The 19,794-nt window shown below is 39.8% G+C and overlaps 1 protein-coding gene across 1 annotated transcript; it reads right to left on the reverse strand.

The window, feature by feature from the left end:
- Positions 1–550: 550 nt before the first annotated feature.
- Positions 551–19,580, reverse strand: prkacab (protein kinase, cAMP-dependent, catalytic, alpha, genome duplicate b). The gene is made up of 11 exons (XM_030055526.1): positions 18,666–19,580; positions 16,669–16,730; positions 15,807–15,935; positions 15,093–15,191; positions 13,511–13,593; positions 12,975–13,101; positions 11,498–11,593; positions 9,809–9,931; positions 4,559–4,618; positions 4,329–4,433; positions 551–3,895 (listed from the first exon to the last, which is right to left on the reverse strand). Exons 1-11 carry the CDS (start codon positions 18,709–18,711, stop codon positions 3,770–3,772), a joined length of 1,056 nt encoding a protein of 351 aa, XP_029911386.1. The 5' UTR covers positions 18,712–19,580; the 3' UTR covers positions 551–3,769.
- Between the last annotated feature and the right edge of the window lie 214 nt (positions 19,581–19,794).

Genomic DNA, 19,794 nt, shown 5'->3' on the forward strand with positions numbered 1-19,794 from the left:
TTGGCCACATTGTGCGCTTAAGGTGGACCGAAGATGGCGCCCAGGTCTCCACTATAGACGCAAATGGCATTTAAGGTGGAATTGGCTCGCTTCTTGCGCATCAAAGCTTTGTTCTTTGTTCGCAGTCAATGACCGTTCAAGCAGCAGTTTAGAACATCCGCGTTTACTATAAATGTCGTTGGATACTCCGTACAGTTTGTAAACGAAATAAATCATTGTCCTAATTTAGGTAAGGCCTATATCATTATGGCGAATCACATGCAGGCTGTTTACAGGGCGGACGGTCAACAGATGGGTGGATGACGCTCCATTCCGCATCAAGCGGCACTGATGAATGTCTGACCTCTGGGTTGTAATACTCATTTCCACCCAGAGCACTACTGTTAAAAAGATCTTACATGCCTGTGCTCAGATTCAACTTACAGCCGCTGAACTTTCCAAGAAATGTACACAGCACACATTCATGGGTACATCAGCTGGTTAGAATTTTACAAGTAAAACTTTATTGGAATGATACTCATGTTGCAAAATATTACACTCCGTGTTTTCTCGTCACTGTCTCTGTGACTTCAGACGCTTCCCTTTGCAGTGTGTGTGTGTGTGTGTTGGGGGGGGGGGGATGGGGGGGGTAACATGGTTTACACTGGGGTCTCATTTCCCTAAAAAGTGCGACAGTATGTACCAGCATTGTGCCTGCATCAAGAGGAAGTTGTATCACCGCAAAAACATCGAGGAGACACAGAATAATATTGTATTATAACTTCAAACATTTGTCCATGATGATATCGTTAACATTAAACTTGACATGAATGAAATACAGTGAACGTGGAGTCTCAACAAGTGGTTTACAACAATACAATAATAATAATAATAATAATAATAATAATAATAATCAGTTGTTTGTAAATGAGTCCATTATAACCAGTAGGCCTGCTTCTACAAGTAGGCATGTAACCACGCTGCACTTCCTCCTGAACCACTATCTGTTCCATTCCCACGCATCATGCCTTTGTCTTGAGTGGTCAACAAAATTTTGAGTCTTTAAACCATTTCACTTCTTTGTGAATGAGAGCAACACTTGGGCTGACTCAACAGTCTAACACTGTTGATGATACTTGGTGTTGGCCAAGTAAATGTAATGGGCAGAAGAGAGGCAACACAGGGAGAGCTGGCAGGTAAGATGCACCCTTGGTTCATGTTTGTAACGTGGTTGCCTTGCAAGTGATATGAACTCCTTTCATAGGTACACAGTCATTGAGTGGCAACATCCTAATTAGCAGTGCTTACATGTAGGCTGTTTACAATGGAGGCGAGGTTTGACTAAAGGTTGCAGGTTTTTCATCTGAAAGAGATAATCTAGACCTACACTGCAAATTACTTGACGGTAGGGTACAGTATGTGCCATTTAGTATCATCCTAAATGTATAATTCTAACAAAAGTTCTAGCTGTATTTCCCAGTAATGTCTTGGAAACGAAGGACTCATTTTATTCAAAGACAGCTATAGAGGTTAAAATAATGAGAGGGAAAAACCAAGGCACCATTCATTCTGTACTAAACAAGTTAAAATACCTTATTTATGGTGGCACATTAAAATAAAGCTATAAAGAAGGCATTTTAATGTTTGAAACAGACACCAGTGTCACTTGGTTTATTTCATCAATTTCAAATTAACAATCCCTACACCATCTCAGGCTAATTGCCGCTATAGCTAAGGAGCTACAGAGGCACTGAACAGCTGAAGTGCTATGTACTGTGTGTAATAAACAGGCAAGTTGTACACCCTGCACAAAACAGTTTTGCCTCTTCCTTCTCATTACAAGCTCCATCTACCTCCAGGTGGACCACCTTTTCCAAACTCACTGAAAGGAATGCCAGTCATCATTACATCATTATCAATATCGCATAAAAATAATAAATAAAACAAAAACAGTGCAAGTGGTTGAAACACAGACATGGGGATGAATTTAACAGTAAGACTGTCACACGGAATGTGGTGTAACTGAGGAGGTGACATGAGAAGAGGGCTGGGTGCTGGGGAGATGAACACAGACGCAGGTTTCTATAAAACACCTTAAGGCCAAAGCACACCATACAGACCACCACTGATGACTGGTCAAAGTGCTTTGGTGACTGACAGCCGCAAGCAGTTTGAGGTAGTCTGCCTCAGATGGTCTCTGTCGATGGGAGTTGGCAAGGGCCAAATGGCTGATTCAACATGCAGAATCAACATCAGTAGTCAATGAACTCTGGGCAGAGCCAGCCAGTCATCCAAGTGTTTTTAAGACCAAACAGAGTTGTCGAGCTAGCAAAACCAAATCTACACTATGGGGGTGGGAGGAGGAGTGGAAGACACTAACAAAAAGTCTAAATTTTCTCAAAATTCCCTTTTAATTATGCCCATATGTTTATATTCCCAGATCTGTATCCTACGTGTGTTATGCACAAACTCTTTATCTGCTTTGCCTAATGCTTCATATATATGTAGAACGTCTATATTTGATATGTTCAAACCTGAGATACCATTTTGTTATGGTGTGCCATCACATCACCATTAAAACTGAGATATTTCGGTCCCCTATCCATGTTTCCTCGTTAGTAAGCGTAACACAATATCATTGGAAACACTGGAATCTCTAATAACATTTAAAAGTGAGCGCTGTAGGTATGCATAAAGTCTGGCTATGCTTATAGTGCCTTCACCGAGAATAAGTACAGACAGAATTAAACTGTAAACTTAACTATAATTGAATTTACTTTCCTCTCAAGTTTCCTTATAATTTCTTGAAAGGCAAGAAAAGTAACTGTCTGCATTTCAAGTCCTTTTCAGGTATATATTCTTTAACTGCAGACTGTAATGCTTCATTTTAGCTGTGGCATGTTCACGAGTGCTGTGTATGCACACCTGAGATGCCACTTTGTTGACTGCACAAGACAAGATGCCTGAAACTGTGGCAGCGTCTTTAAAAATAAAGGCCAACCTATAGATAATTTTCCTCAACTGTCTCTGACTGAAAATACTTTGAGCATACAATACATGACATCATTTGTATGTTGTTGTTTTTTTAACAGCCTTTTGGCTCAACTTGGCCAAGTGTGCCAATGAGGGCACTGTCTAGAGTTTATAAGGTAAAGGGTTAAACAGTTGATGATGGCAGATCAAACTGCTTTAGCAAAGGCCAAAGCAATTTGAACTCATGTTGGATAATGTTTGGTACATCAAACTGATTCACTTCAATTTTTATTTTAATGGGAATAGTTGCTCCCCTGGAAAGGAGCAAGCCAGCTTAGATCATGGTTTTTAATGTTGTCAAAAGCTTTTTGTGGACCGAGACCAAAACTCATATAAGAGTTGGTGGGCTTCATGAAACGACCGATCCATTGCAGCAGGCTGGAACAGATGGACTGATTTCCCTATCTTGTGTTGCAAGTGTGGATAAAAGAAAGAATAAAGGAGTAGGGAAGGTCTTGAGTGAAAAGATGTAGAGGCAACTCTAAATAACAGGGGTTCTCAACACCCATGAATCTCAAATACACCTTCATTGCAAAGGGATTCATAAATAAGACAGTATAATAAATAAAATACAAAAAATGCAACAGAAAAGGCAACACTGCTGGTTATCAGTCCCACCCCCCACCCCCCATCCCATTTTTCCTCTCTCCGTCGCTGGTGCTTGTGATTGGACAGGAGACAGCACTCTCTCCTTATATCTCCCTCTTGACCAGCCTTTCTCTGACTCTCCCTGTTTTCCTCCCCCTCTCCTTACACTCTAGAACTCAGCAAACTCCTTGGCACATTTCTCAGTGAAGGAGATGCGGATCTCCTCTTCCTCATAGTCGTCAAAGTTGCTGGTGTCGCCTGGACCTTTAAACTTGGGGACGAAGGGAGCCTCCACCTACACACAAAAATAACAAAAAATCTGTTAACATAAGCAGGATTAAACACATTCTTTTGAGGAATTCAAAGAAAAAAAGCGCTTCTGAGATATGGAGCAAGCAAGAACATATAGCCTGATCAGAAATTAATTTATTATCGAAAACTATGTGAAATATATTCTGCCCAAGAGGAAAAGTTGTTTATGTGCCAAAATTAGATCTGGCATACTGGCACTATTGGTAGTATGGGTCTGTCCTGTATAATTTTGAGATCTGGAAGTGAAATATAACTGTCTGTTGTAATGTTGTGTCATGTGGATAGACCACTAAGTGGTATGATGTAAATATTCGTTCATTCAGTCAATTATTCATTCATTCATTCAATAAGAAGTTTAACTTGTTGCAAAACACTCAACATTGGGGCAGTCGCAAATCTAAATCACACATACACACCTTTCTCTGGTAGATGGCAATCCAGTCAGTGGTTGCAAACCACTTGTGTCCCTTGATGTCGTTGACCCCATTTTTGAGGTTTCCATAACGTTTTGTGAGATCCACCTGTAACACCAATACACTTCCTTCACTTTTACATTCCAACAAAACAGAGCATAATGCTAGAAAATGGTAAGCCTTAAGTGAAAATGGCTGATATAAGACAGTGTTTGTTGGTTTGTTTTTTTCACCTGTAGCAGATTCCTCAGGAGGTCCTTCAGGTCTGAACTGAAGTGAGATGGGAAACGCACCTGAGAGAGAAAAGATGTTCAAGGAAAGGAAGGAGGCAGCATAACATAAAGGTCTGAGATAAGGCAATGTAACCAGCAGTTTGCTGTTTTTAACCCCAGTGCAAGCTGGAAAATCTCTTTTCATGTCCCTCAATCACAGGACAGTCGCAGGCTGTGATTGTGTGGAACAAAATCAATTTACTGATACTGATGCACAAGAGTAAAGGCAGTGCTGAAGCTTAGTTAATTTGTTGACTGACAGAAGATTAATTGATCAACTTAATTTTTTTTTTTTTGCTGGTTTCAGCTTCACAAATTCTAAGATTTGCTTGCTTTTCTCCATTTCATTTTCTCGTAAAATGAAAACTGTGGGAATTTTTTTGGGCTGCTGGTAAGACTAAGAAAGCATTTTCAGAATGTGGTGTTGCACATGGCAACTTGTAATAGGCATTTGTTCTGATTTATTGATGTAATCATTTATCACTTAATCAAAAAATAGCCAATAAGTCAACAATGAAAACACTTGTGACTTGTAGCCCTAGCAGAGCTGGAAAGTGACCAAGTTTATTTACTCAGGTATAGTAATGTAATTAAAGTAATTAAAGTACTGGAACTGTACTAGAATGTTTTTGTGGGACTTAAAACTTTTATTCTGTTAGATTTCATAGGGAAATACTGTAGTTTTTACTCCACTGCATTTATGTGACAGCTGTAGTTAAACTAGATACTTTGCAGAATAAGGGTTTACATGCAAAATGAAAAATATGATGCACCGAGTACAGAATAGCCAACAGTATAGTGCGTGGAGCCAGGACATTAAAACACTTTTTACAAGTGAATACATGAATAGTTTAACACTCTGAAACTCTGGCACCATTCTCCACAATGACTGCTTTTACTTTTCATACATAAGTATATTTTACTGGACCCTCCAGGCCTCTGCAATTCTGGAATCAGGCCACTCCACAGAAAAAGTTCAGTGGTCAATGAATTAGTCAAAGTTGCGTCTAGATGTCGCTTGGGTATTAAAGTAGTAGGACCCACTGACTGGTCTCACAAGTGCTGCGCATGATGGAGTGCTATTTATGTCCCTCAGATATAAATCTGGCCAAATTAGAAAACATCTCTATGGCTCAGAGGGCATCATCTCATAGAGACTGTCATGAGGAGTTCAGGTCAGTTTTAATGAACACATATAATTTATACATTTATTACCTGAACCCTTTAAAGATGCAAATTTATGTCATGAATGTTTTACTGCTTTTCAGTTAGGGTATAAATATGAAAAAGGGCATTATCAAAGAAGAACCAGTGGATTTATGGATCAATGGATCATCCTTCTTTTCTGATGTGTACTGTTTTCAATGGAAAACTTTGTAGACAGCAAGATGTGATCACAAATAATGTTACTGCTTGTTTACGTTGTACATATGCATACCTGCTGAGACCGGGAATCAAAATGAGCCATTTAGCTACATCTCTGTACAGGACGCCAAACTCCTTATTTGTTATATGTTTTTAACTGTATGCGGTCCCTATGAAATAAATGATGATGATAATAAATAAATAAATAAATAACCATGTCTAAAGAACGTATTCTGTTACATCCCCTTGTTTGGTCGTATATTATAAAGTATTACAAAGATGTTATGCATTGGCACACAGATTTTAACTGAATCAGGATACGGATGAATGAAAAAGGTTTTATTTTTAGGCTGTTTTTCCTCATGTTCAGAGAATATAAAATTAAAGTCACAGAATTACTGTGGGAATTTGGGATTTTAGTCCACTGAATCACTCCTTTAATTTAAGCAACATTTTTAATGCAGGAGGTTTACTTTTAATGTAGATTTTTTTTTTTATTGTGGTACTGGTACTTTTACTTCAGTGAAGGTTTTGGGTACTTTGTCTGCTACTGTAAAGGAGTAACCATGCTCAGTTAACTACTTCCTGAATTACAATATACAGGTAGGGGGCTGTGCTGGCCCGACCCATCCCTAGCAATGTTTAATGCTGCCACCTGGAGGATCCAGGATCTCATTTCTGAAAAAAGTCAGTCAGAAGCTGTGTCCCAAAAGCAAACTACAGACTGCAACTAAACAGTGTCTATAGTATACTCATTTCCATACTATCTTGATTTGGCAGTTAGTATGACAGAAGTTCAACATACTGCACTGTATTTTACTGGCAGGAAATGATGTAACATGTTAGCTGACAGTGGGGTCATGTGATCTACATCTGACCATCTTCTGCTGCCTTCCAACTTCAATTTTCCAAAACAGAGAGCGCTCAAACACAAAAAAATCTCAAGTCTATCTCAACTGATATTCCAGTTTGAATTTAGTTTTTATGAACTTCTGATTTACTGTTTCCCTTGAGTTGCTCCTCCCCTCCCACAATGCACTATATTGTGGGTAAATAGTCTGCTGACTACACCGTCAGAATACTGACCCAGTTGAGTGTGTATGTTGACACTCTTGAGTGTTGTGCATTTTCATATGTTTGCAAGGTGAACACACTACATAGTTAAAACTTGGCTAGAATGAGAGTGTAGTATGCTTTTGGGGCACAGCTGGTAAGTCATTCAGTCACTGAGTGACACCAGCTGTATGGTGTCAGTATGGTCTAGAGATATCTGCTCCTCACAGAGGAAGTTTGATTATGTAGACATACATCATTCTGATTTGATCTACAGTTTATAACCTGGACTATGAGATAGCTGCCTGGCAAAGCTGTTAGCCTGTTTACATCTGTAAAGCTTAGGAATTACATCACACTTTTTGCTAGTGTGATTTCTCTGGAATGATCTAGAAATTGCTGATTAATTTCTTTTGTATAATACACATAAGACACACTGGGACAGCAGCACCAAAGATAGTCAGACCACACCCAAAAATTGCAAAATTCAAAGCTGCAGGCGTAGTTCATGAGGCAGCAGAAATGAAAATGACACATGACCAAGGATGAAAAAAAGGGTTTTTTTTTGTTTGTTTGTTTTCTTTACACTCTTTTATCTTCCAGTATTCTGAAGTTCCAAACCAAAAATTGCAATGAAATACCTAAAGCAAGGTCCATGGATAGTTTAATTTTACTTTACATGCTCCTACAGAAACTAAAACTTTATCAACACATAATGTAAGGAAAACAATCAGAGTGGCAAATTAACCCTTTGGTTTATCTGTGTAGTGTCACATGGATGCTCAAATATTTTACCAGAAACTTTTCGGTATGAAGTAATTTTTTTCGATAATAATTGCCCACTTGGCACCCACTGCACTCCGGCTTGCTTGAAAGGGGTTTCCCTCTGTCTGTGATCCTTCCTGCAATTTCTTCCATTTTCACACTTTTTGGCTTTGGGGTTCTTTTGGTCTTTTTTCTTACACACTGAGGGTTTCAACAAAGGGTGCCATTTTGTTTTCTAGTGTGGACTTATAAAGCCCTTTGAGACTGTAACCGTGATTACGGGCTTTAAACAAATTTGAACTTAATAATAGGAGGCAGAATGTCTCCATAAGATGTTTTTAATGTTCAAGCACATAAATTCTGTGATTGTTATAAAAACTACAAATAAATCTGATGAATTGTTAATACAACTCTGAAAAATAGGTAATAGAAAAAAAGTCATATCTTCTACATCCCCACTCAGCTTTTCTGGTCTCATTGTTCGTACACAGGCCACCACCCTGAGACATTTTGTGGTCTTTAATTGCCTTTTGTTTCATGTTTTTGGTTTTTGCACAGAAATTGCCCACCCTTTCTCAGAAGTAAATCTATGACAAGTTGAACAGGACATTATGTCCTTCTGAGATACAAAACGGATCATTCTCAGGTTTTGTTTTTTCACCCTCTCTCATTAAAAATGTATCATTTTTTTGGCATGTATCTTTCATTTTTATTTATTTATTTATTTTTTTTACATTTTTTTTTTTTTTTGGACTGGTTTGGCTATTGCTTTGTTGGCTACCATTTTGGGGTCATACCCAGTCATTATCAATGATGGGGAATGTTATTTTCAAAAGGTAATATATTACTACTCCTTATTAATAGTAGTGTGATTATGTTATATAATTCTTTCTGTACACAGTAATTTGCGCCATTACTTATTACATTACTTTAATATTACATTCACTATTTGTGAGTTATATTGACAAGTCCAACAAGTGGAATGCTGTTGAAATTATACAAACAAACACAAAATAATGTTTATGAACTCTTTATCTTTAAGAGACAAAACAGTCTCTTAAAAAAACATATCTACGTAATGATTTTTAAAATAGCAGCATATACTAAAAGAAACTACTACTACTACTACCACCACCAATAACAGCAACAACAACAACAACAACAACAATAATAATAGCTGAATGCCTACAAGCTTACAGCAGAAACTGTTAAAAAAAAAAAAAAAAAAAATGTGTAGGCCAAATTATTTTTACAGCTGCTTATTGAAAAAACACAACCCATTAAAGTTAAATTCTGGCCATCATTTAAGACAAAACATCTTGCAGTCAGCGCTTCAACAACATAATGACCAGGCTCAGATGCTCAAAAATAATTAAATTAAGGGAAAAAACATCTCAATGTAGTCAACCTTGAGGATGAATAAATGTGCCACTTTCTGATCCTCAGTCAGTTGTATTGCAGTATCAGTTGTATCAGAGGCTTTTTGAAAATTTTGTCTGACAAGTACAATTACATTACTCCATTTTAAAGAATACTTTTTACACTACTGTTACTTAACTAATTAATAATATTATGTAATGTGTAAAGTTATGTAACTCATTACCCCTAACACTGATCAAAATTAGAAACAGGTACAGTGAATCTTGTTGTGGAACATTTTTTATCGTTTAATTTAACCTGCAAATACGGCAGAAAATGAAAGAAAAAAAAAAAGAAAAAAGAAAAAAACATGTATGTGACTGTCTGACCCCACAAGATGCAAATATTGAACAATGACCACTGTATATAAGAGATATATACAGCAGAGAATGAAAATGCTCTAAAAAGGACAATGTCACTGCCATGAAAATAGGTTTCTATTTAAGATAAGCCGATTCAAGTTAATATAACAAAAACCTAACAATCATTAAGAAGAATTTAATGTGGGACTGATGTAGACAGATATGCTTCCTGAAGAGGGAAAACTCCCAAGGCAAACAGGAGAAAAATATATATTACACAGGAGTAATTGGTAAGAGTAACACTTACCTTCCCCGATACGATCTTTTCATAGATCTGAATGGGCTGGTCAGCAAAGAAAGGAGGGTACCCTGCTGCCATCTCGTAGATGAGCACGCCCAGCGCCCACCAGTCTACAGCCTTGTTATAACCCTGGTGGACAGAGAGGTGGTGCAGAGGAAAAGAGAAGAGAGGAAGACTGAGATGTCTCACAACAACACTACCACTACTACAACTATCACTAACAATAATAATAATAATAATGATAAAGTAGTTTATGCACCACTTACAGTGCGTAACAAATTGGTACAATTTAAAAAACTGAGAAAAAAGAAAAAAGGCAGAATAAAGCATTTCAAGCCAAATTATGCAGCAGTTTTTGTATGTACAGATTTTTGGAAGAATGGGACCAGCTTTAAAAGTTGTCATTAAAATTCTGAAAGAATCAAAACCTGACACGCAACAGATGTAGGGATGCCGAGCAGGGTGTAATATGTTGTCTGAGTCTTGGTCAAAAGCCTTGCTGTGGCATTTGAACAATCTGGAGCCTTGCCATGGTTTGTTGGTTAAAAAAGGAAAATAGGGTAATCAAAATGAGAGGGTTTAAAAGCATGTATGATTTGCTCTGTGTTGCTGAAAGACAAGGCTGATCTAATTTTGGAAATATTCTTCCACTGGAGAAAACATGACTGATTAAGCTTTTTGGAATGTTGTTCAGGGCTTACACTTGTATCAAAGATGACACATTTTTATACACAGCCTTGGCATTATCTGCTGAAGAGGTAATCAACCTGGTACCAAAGATCAGTCAATTGCAGATGACAATTTCAGTAGCGTTTTTTTTAACCATTAGATGTCAGGCTTTACACAGATTTAGGTTTGGGGTTTAGGTACTCTTTAAAAGACCAAAGAACTGCTGAACTTGTCTTCAAATACAGTCAAGATCAATAAAAAGACCTTCAGTTTTGTCAGAGTTTAATTGCAGCAAGTTGCGAGACATCAGCAACGCTATCCTGGTGGCTGCGGTGCCAAGTGGCAAGAGTGTGTAAAGCTAAACTTGATATTCTTGATTCACACCACTTCAGGAGATCTTTATTGCTATGTTGCTGGAAAACTCTTGTTTCTTTTTTCATATATTTTCATATTTTTTTTAATCTTAACAATGTCGTTTTTCGTTTGTTTGTTTGTTTGTTTTGGGGGGGAGGGGGGGTTCGGAGGGGGAACTTCTGTGGACATCATATAGACAAACTCACCTGTGAGTGTATCATTCAGGTCATTATCACTTTGAGGCGTTGACAGATTTTACAGTAATTCAAATTATTTAGGGTGATAATAGCAATCCATAACTAAAAAGACATTTTTTTAGGTTTGGGGAACCAGACTAATTGTAGACATGGTCATAGTGCAGGTCCAGAGGTGATGTAAATTTTGTTGGCACCTGTTTTATGTGAATATTGGTGAATGTGGGAACTTCGCTCCTATGTGCCATTCAGGCACAAATTTGTTTGTACAAGTAATTCTTGCATGAGATCTAATGTCTCTTTCAATGATCATTAAGTGTTACTTTTTGACTACTTTCTACCAATTGTAGATAAAAGACAACTTTTAACTGCTAATTTTACAAGTGGAGAATATTACATTTTGAAAGAAAACACTAACATATTCTTATGGTCAGCTGGTAGTACACACAAATATAACAGGGCTTCAAAGGTTGCTCACTTTGCTGAGAATAATCTCCGGGGCCAGATATTCTGGGGTACCACACAGTGTCCAGGTCCGCCCCTTTACACGTTTGGCGAAGCCAAAATCTGTCACCTGACAGAGAAAAAAAGGCCAAAGACAAGCAGGGAGAAGGAGAGCGAGAGAGGGGGAGACAGAAAGACAAATAAGCAGACCTTCTCACATTCAGAGTGTTGTAACTGTAAGAGACAGACACAAAGAGACAATTTTGGCAGAACAGAAGAATCTTGAATCTTTCCACGTTTTGTTATTTCACTGTTCACCACTGGAGGCCAGCAGAGCCTTCCTTTAGTCCAGTGCCAGTGTGCCAAATGCTATTCTGCAAGTCCTGATAATATTGGAACAATCAAAGTCCCAGCATGACAGTTGCACTTTATAGTTGCTGGATAGATTTTGATAGATGACACGTATATGATGTGCAAACAGTCTTTTATATTGTTTTTGTTTTTTGGAGACAGTACTGAACATTCACCAGTATAGCCCACAATGTCCAAAGGCACAGCAACTGTGCATTTTAAAACAAAAATGTGGTGGGTTTGAATCTTAACCCTGTTCCTTTCCGTGCAGAGTTTGCATCTTTCTCTCTGTGTTTGACGCCTCCTACTGGCCAAAGACCTGCAGGTCAGGTGAACTAAGGACACTAAATCACACATAGGTGTGAGTAGTTGTGTGTCACTCCTTGTCTAGACCCCACACGTCTCAGATGCGTTTTTAACATGCATATGAAACTGATATGCTCTCATTTTAATCTATGGTACTGTCCACACGAATGTTCAACGTCTCAGCTCTGTCTCACACACGATGTTGTATTAAATCGAGCAGATCTACTCGAATCTCTAAAGTGAGGTGTGTTGCTGCACCACAGCAAGAGGCTCCACTGTCCGCACACAAAGATAGAGGCATAGGTTAAATCAACGTTATTTATTTATTTATTTTTTTAATGAACCAGCCCAATCCGACCTGCAGAAAAACAAAAAATTCCACTGGAACAGAATTGCGGAAAAATGATTTAAAAAATACAAGCCGATCCACCCCAAACATGACAGGCTGCAGCAGGTCGCGACTGGTCTGACGGGTCCCCTCGGGTTCAGGCTGACTATGAGAATTTTATACTGCAGAAAGATTAGCTGCTCCTTTCCTGCTCAATTCATGCTTTGAAATGCACCCAACAACCGGATGAAACTGGCATAGACAGTCGCTTCGGTCTCACACGGACTCTGTCTTGTGAACACAATGCTGACGTGACACTTGCAGTCTAGACAAGCGGTTAGGCATATGATGCGACGCATCCTGGGTGTTTCCCTGCCTTCTGCCAGGTGCATGTTTGGAGAGGCTCCACCCCCTTGTGACTCTACTGAGGGATATGTGGGTATGGAAGTTGGCTTGAATTTAGTGGTATTGCACCTTTGGTTTTTTGGACCATTTTGGCTAAACCTCTGAACTGGCGGTTATTTACCTGTATGTAGCCCTGTTGGTCTATGAGCAGGTTCTCAGGTTTCAGGTCTCTGTAGATCAGGTCCAAAGCGTGCAGGTACTCAAACGTCAGAACAATCTGAGCTGCGTAAAACCGAGCATGAGGCTCACTGCACACAAACAGAAACATGGACAGAGAAAGAGTAACTCAGTCAAATGTACAGAAGCAAATATAACAGAATATGGCAGAACAGTACAGAGAATAGAAGTGGAGAAAAAACACTAGAATACAATACAATAGAAGTGAACAGAACAGGATAGAATAGAAGTGAATAGAATAGAATAGAACAGAACAGAATACAACAGAATAGAAGTGCATAATAGAATACAACACAACAGAAGTGAACAGCATAGAAGAGGACACAAAGGAAAAGCACAGAATAGAATAGAGTAGAATGGAATAGAAGAGAATGGAGAACATAATGCTTGATACATAGTAGACAAGGCCAGCTGTAACCAGTTGACTTCTCTGTGTGAATACAAAATACTTCTGTGCTGTACAGTCCACTGCATACACACCTAAATCTGCCAATTCTCCGTAGATGAGAGAACATCTCTCCACCTGGGACATATTCCATCACCATGTATAAGTTAGTGTTATCCTGGGGAAGACAGAGGACCTGTTAGTGGCACACACACACGCACGCACGCACGCACACACACACACACGTACACACACATGCAAACAAAACCTGGGCAACTGTACACCTGGGATCACAGTGAAGTACACTGAAGGACGAAGGCAATTCCCAGGCAATTAAAGTTTGACTTTGAATTTAGAGCTCCAGTTTGGAACTCTTACTCATAAACAAGCATTTGTTCTTTTCGGTGAAATGTCAAATGAGTTGGCACAATGGGGATTAAGCCAGGTACCCACTGATAAAACTCCCTACATTTTATATTACTGCAGACATTGCATCACACATCCCTGTGCTGGTGCACAGTTGACATTTAGTGACACGTTTTATACTAGCCATGATGATTCCATGACACTCTCAGTATTTTTTATGTTTTTTTTTTTTTTTCTTTTTTCAGTTTTTCTTTGGAGGTAGTGAAGATGGAAAGATATTCCCCTGAGCAATCAGCATTTGATTTACTGCCAGAAGAGGGAGACAAATCATACAGAGTTGTAAAGTTTCCTCCTGCAGCTTTAAATATAATGTTCTATGACTATATTGCAAGGTATTTTAACCCTACTCCCATTTGTATAAAATTATGAATGAGTTTATCAGTAATCCATAAGACTGAAAAATCCTCAAACTTTTTTTTTTATAAATAAAAATATTTATTATTTATATAAATGAAGCCCATAATGTCAGCTTTTCATTTTATAAAGGAGAATACCATTCTTAACCTTGTTTGCCAAGCAACCTGGTTTTAGGTCAGCATATGTACTGTAAACAGGCAAGCACATAGTGTTCTTGTTTCCTGGTGAACTGTTCCATCTGCAGGCAGGATCACACAGGTGGACAGGAAAATTCTGTTAATTGGTTTACTTGTGGTAGCAGGGATACTCAATCCCAGGGCATCAAAGGTGAATGCAAACAGCTTAACCTGAATAAGGCCTTAACTGGAGTATAGCCAACAGCTGGATTTCTCTGTGTAGAGAAATATAGCCATGGAAGAAGTTGGGACTTGAAAACGGGCAAGGGTGGCAAGGTTTATGTATGCATGACAGAAGTGTGCATAAAAAAGCTTTTCCTGTAGTTAGTCTCTGCCCCTAAAAGCACTGCTTTGTAATTCTCATACTTTCTCAGTTACGAAGTTATAAAGTAATGCTCCAGTCAAGTCTCTTTTACCCAGTGTAATGCATATTTGATACGACATAAAGTTGCAACACTTAGCATGTTAATGCACAAATAACACAGATGTGAGACATTTTAAAGCCAGCCATCACAACACACTCAATGCGTCAACTGCGCACTTGCAGTAGAAAATTAAATAAAATAAAAAGGCCATTTGAAAGTTAGTATTGGTAGCTTGTGTTGAATTTGGTGATGGAGAGGACGATGATAAGTGGATGAGGTGAATCCAGCCAATCACTCATTCTTTACACACACCCACACACAGGCCTGTACACATAGTTTAAAATCCTCAGTACCTTGAAGGAGTACTCTACTCGCACCAGAAAAGGGAAGCTGACCGCCTGTAGGATCCTCTTCTCATTCAGAGTGTGTTCTATCTGCTTGAGCTTCACCACCTGAAAGAGAGAGAGAGAGAGAGAGAGAGAGAGAGAGAGAGAGAGAGAGAGAGAGAGAGAGAGAGAGAGATCAATTTAGAGACAAGGTGAGAATGTGTCTAAATATATATCTAAAATAAGTATGTGTTCTCCCAATTCCAACTGCAATTTCAAAATGCTCTGAAATCTTACAGTTTGTCCCCCATCGGACACAACAGTGCCTGTATACCAATCTTTCACAATATTCATCTTAGTAGCATATAGCTCATGGCCAGCAGCTGGTAATCAGTGATCAAATGTTGCATTTTTTGGTGAGTAGCTCATCGTTATTTATTTAGCATGGTACTGTTATGACTTGATCTTCCAGCAGTCAGACTTCACATTAGACACTGAAGATAAGATACTGAACAGACAGCCATGACATTTCCACAACACTCAAGACATGTTTCATTTTCCATAAATGTCTCAGGCCTGGAAAACACAATTTTCAAACCGATGACATTTCCACATTCCATGGCCACAGGCACAGTGATTGTGCCTGTTACCTTGGTAGAGTGGTGTTGAGTTTCCAGTTCCTCACAGACATCTTTTAATCACCCCCCATCCCACTGTGATGACCTCCTGACCCGAGCTGACCTTCTGCTTGTTGAGGATCTTCATGGCATAATGCTGCCCTGTTTCTCTGTGCTTCACCAACATGACGCGGCCGAACGAGCCAGTGCCAAGGGTTTTCAACCTCTCAAACTGTTCCAGGCAAGCAGTGTTCTGAACACACACACACAAGACAAAGAGGGTTAGCTTATTTTTGTGAAATTGGGTCAGGTGGCGAAAGGGCTCTGACACTCGGTCCAAGATAACATAGTGAAGATTGGACTTAACTTTTCATGTCTATGTATTTGTACATATCCATCTGTGTGTATATTTGTGTATACATGGGTGCACAATTAACTGTAATGATAAAGTGTATGATACATATGTTCAAACACATAAATAGTAGGTAATATATGCTATGTGAAGGGCATATTCATAGATGGATGAATGGATGGATTTATCCATCCATATGGATGGATTTCATGGATTTATCGTTAATTTATACAAAATACTGATATACTGAAGACGACATCCCAACCTGTAAATCTGGCATTCATATCCACCCTTGTGTGGAGACATACAAAGACCTATGAGCAGGCTGCATAAGCACACATGATGAAAGAAAACATGCTACATGCCTGTCCCCCCTCGCACATGAATCTAAATGAAATTGTCATCTTTGGTCAAATTATCCTTTTCACATTAAAGTAGCCTGTATACATTACAACACATGCAAAGAAGCTGATTATTACACAAACATGGTGAGTCTTCTCACTTGTTTTTAATAATTACAAATAGAATCTATTTTCTAACACCTCACACAGTGCCAAAAGCTCACAATGCCATCCTACTGGATGCACAAATGCCTTAAGTCACACACAAACACACACACAATACACACACTGACCTGTGCAGGGTTCTCCCACTTCTTGAGGAAGTCCTCTTTGGCTTTAGCAAGGAACTCCTTGACTGTGAAAGAAGCGCAATGTTTACAGAAGACAGTTTATCAGTGTGTTTGTGTGCATGTGTGTGTAGGAGGAAAGTGACGAACAGACCAGAAGATTGTAGAATATTACCTACATTTTGTGGACTCCATTGTAGAAAACTGAATATTAGGCCTAAGCTATTTAAAGGGGAAGTCCACTGTTTCCAATCCCTCATCAGTTTTGCAATACACACCGACATGTTTTTTTTTTTTTTTAAGATCACTTTGGGGGATTTTTTTCCTTTATTTGACAGATACGCTGATACAGTAGACACAGATGGAAAACAGAAAAAGAGAGCCAGTGAGAGATACTGTATGTGGGTGTGCAGGGGAGGGTGACAATAAAGTTTGTAAGGCGACATTTTTTTTGAGCTTGGCCAATTTTCAAGTCTGTAGAGGTTGTTTTTCATACTGTACAGGAACAAAGTGGCAAATTGCTTCTTCAGAAAGTAGGAAAACAGAACCTACCAATATTTTTCAGTGTGCAAACACCACCAGGAATAATGTGAGGAAGACACTGGTTCTTTTTTTTTTTTTTAAACTTAACTCATATGAAGTGAAAGTATGAGGTCTGGGCTAATAGTCAGTCCTCCAACTTTACTCTGACAGTTTGCCAGTTCAAATGGTAAATGAATGAGTTAACACTCTGTCCTCCCTAAAAAACTACTTGCCTTTAAGCAAGGCACTAAATCTTCACTTGCTGCAGCAAGCAGCTTCCAATTCTATTATTTTGTGTATCTCTTCCTCCATCTCTATCTCTCCCTCCATCTCTATCTCTCAACACAATACTTTCATAAACTTTCTTATTGTCTCTTTTTGGAGTCCATGTAACAAGGGTCAGCCTGAAAGGACATAGTAGTCGTGCTGTTACAATATACACAAACGTATACAAACTAACATGGTGACAGTGGCTATATTCTGGTTCATTTGAATGTGAGATACACATACAAACACGCAGATTCATGCAAATGCAAGACGGAATTAAGAGTCTTAAAATAGCATTTTTCTGTGTAACTGAAGCCAGGAATGGAAGATAAGTCTGTATTCCAACACAAATCCTGGTCAAAAGCAAAAAGCTAAGCAAATAACTCCACCAAATGGATAAATCCGATGGCCTTTGACATCAGAAAACTCCCAGGCTTCTACATGACAGATTCTCCACTAATGGTGTAGCCATCCTTGTACTGGACTCACAGTGATTTAGACATTTTCAAGCAAGTTCTGCACAGATGATTTACTGGTTTGGGACGCCCCGCCAATAAACTCCCAGTTACATGTCCCCACTGCCTCTTGGTTTAAAGTTCACCCACATTAAGTTTCAGAAACAACTCTGTACAAAGCAGTGGCACAAAGGGCCTTGAGTGCTTTGAAAACGCGAGACAGATGCATTGTGATCTTGCCATTATTTCAATGAATGGAGTACAGTAGGCCTGGGCTTCTTACCCAAATAAAGTGATTCTGGATTTTTTTTTTAAATTGATTTTGTTATTATTGTTATTATTTATTTATTTTAGCTCAGAGTGATGCCATGCCATTTCTACGATGAACAAAGACTCATTTTACAACTATACATCTGATGTGACTGCTAGGCCTGTTATAGTAGCCTTGTACTTCCCACTCGAAAATATGTGCGCTATTGCATTTGACTTGATGATATCCAGGTTCTTAGCAGTGTGAAAAGCCCAAGCCGGACTGTATGTACGAAGCAGCAGCCGTGGACAGACACAAATGGATTTAAAGTAATTAGGAAAACCAGACTACATATAAACAGAGCTCTTTACTTAACAGTCTTCAGTGCATGACTTAGTACTGGCTGTAATGAAATGAGGGCATTGCAATTGGTGCCGTAATAGATCTCATACAGGTTACGGCATTCCTAAGGGGCTGTAGTGTCGTGCCGATGCTGCTCTGGTACCCACCGCTTTCCATCTCGCTGCCCTTCCTGGCTGTGGGCGCGTTGCCCATGATGACAACCTGTCGACGGGCGATCCGTGGCTCTCTCACCCGCCCTCCACGCTCCACAAGCCGGTCCGTGCACGATCTGCTGTGGACGTGGTTTCCTAAATCCAAGCGGTGTGCAGCGTTTGAGCTCTGTATTCCTTAACAGGCTGACAGCTGTTGTTGATGAGACAAGGAGGGCGAGATGGGATACCGTGCAGTGGACTCACTCAACCGCTCGCTCGCTCGCTCCCTCACTCATTCCACAGTCACCAACAACCGGCTACTGATTCCAAATTTTTAAAAAATGGAAAAAAAAAAAAAAAAAAAAAAAAAAAAAAAGCAGAGTGACCCGAGCTCGCAATCATGCGAAGGTACCAGGGAGCTCCTGGTATCTCGATGGCTGGGGCTCCTCTGGACTGTCAGGCCGAGTTCAGCGGAGCTAGCCTGACGCGGATCCAGCCTTCGCCTATCCCTCCTTGCAGCCCCCGACGAGGCCCCCCGGCTGCCCACCTCTCCCCAGCCCAAAAACACGTACCGACGGCGGGAAGGCAATGCTCTCTACTGAAAGCTGGCCACCTTACACTCCGGAGCCAGGCTTTAAAAAATTAAATGTCAGAGGGCCTGACGACGGCGGTAAATCGCCTAAATCAACACTGGCCCCCTGTAGCCTCGGAGACAAGCAAGATGACGGAACTACAGCCGACCGTACGTCCCGCCCCCCATCCAAAAATCGGTGCTGACTGACGGTTGGAGCAAGAGCACGGATTGGCCGCTTATCCACAGAGGTGTTCGACGGAGCGCTGTGATTGGCCATTGGCAATCTATCAACAACGAGAGCCTCCCGCCCAACAAAAAGGAAGCAAGGGACGTCACCGATTATTTTCCCCCCGACGACGTACGCGCCCACTTTCTTGTTCTCTCCTCCATTGGCTTGGCGCGACTGAACCGTGGGAATCTCGGCGGATGCGAGGATGTCTATTGGCTGTCCGCGGTTGACAGGAATGGCATCGAGCGCGACAACCCCCCCACCCCCCCGACACACACACACACACACACACACACACACACACACACACACACACACACACACACGCCATCACCACCACC

This window comes from Myripristis murdjan, chromosome 1 (genome assembly GCF_902150065.1).
Source record: "Myripristis murdjan chromosome 1, fMyrMur1.1, whole genome shotgun sequence".
Classification (NCBI taxonomy): Eukaryota; Metazoa; Chordata; class Actinopteri; order Holocentriformes; family Holocentridae; genus Myripristis; species Myripristis murdjan.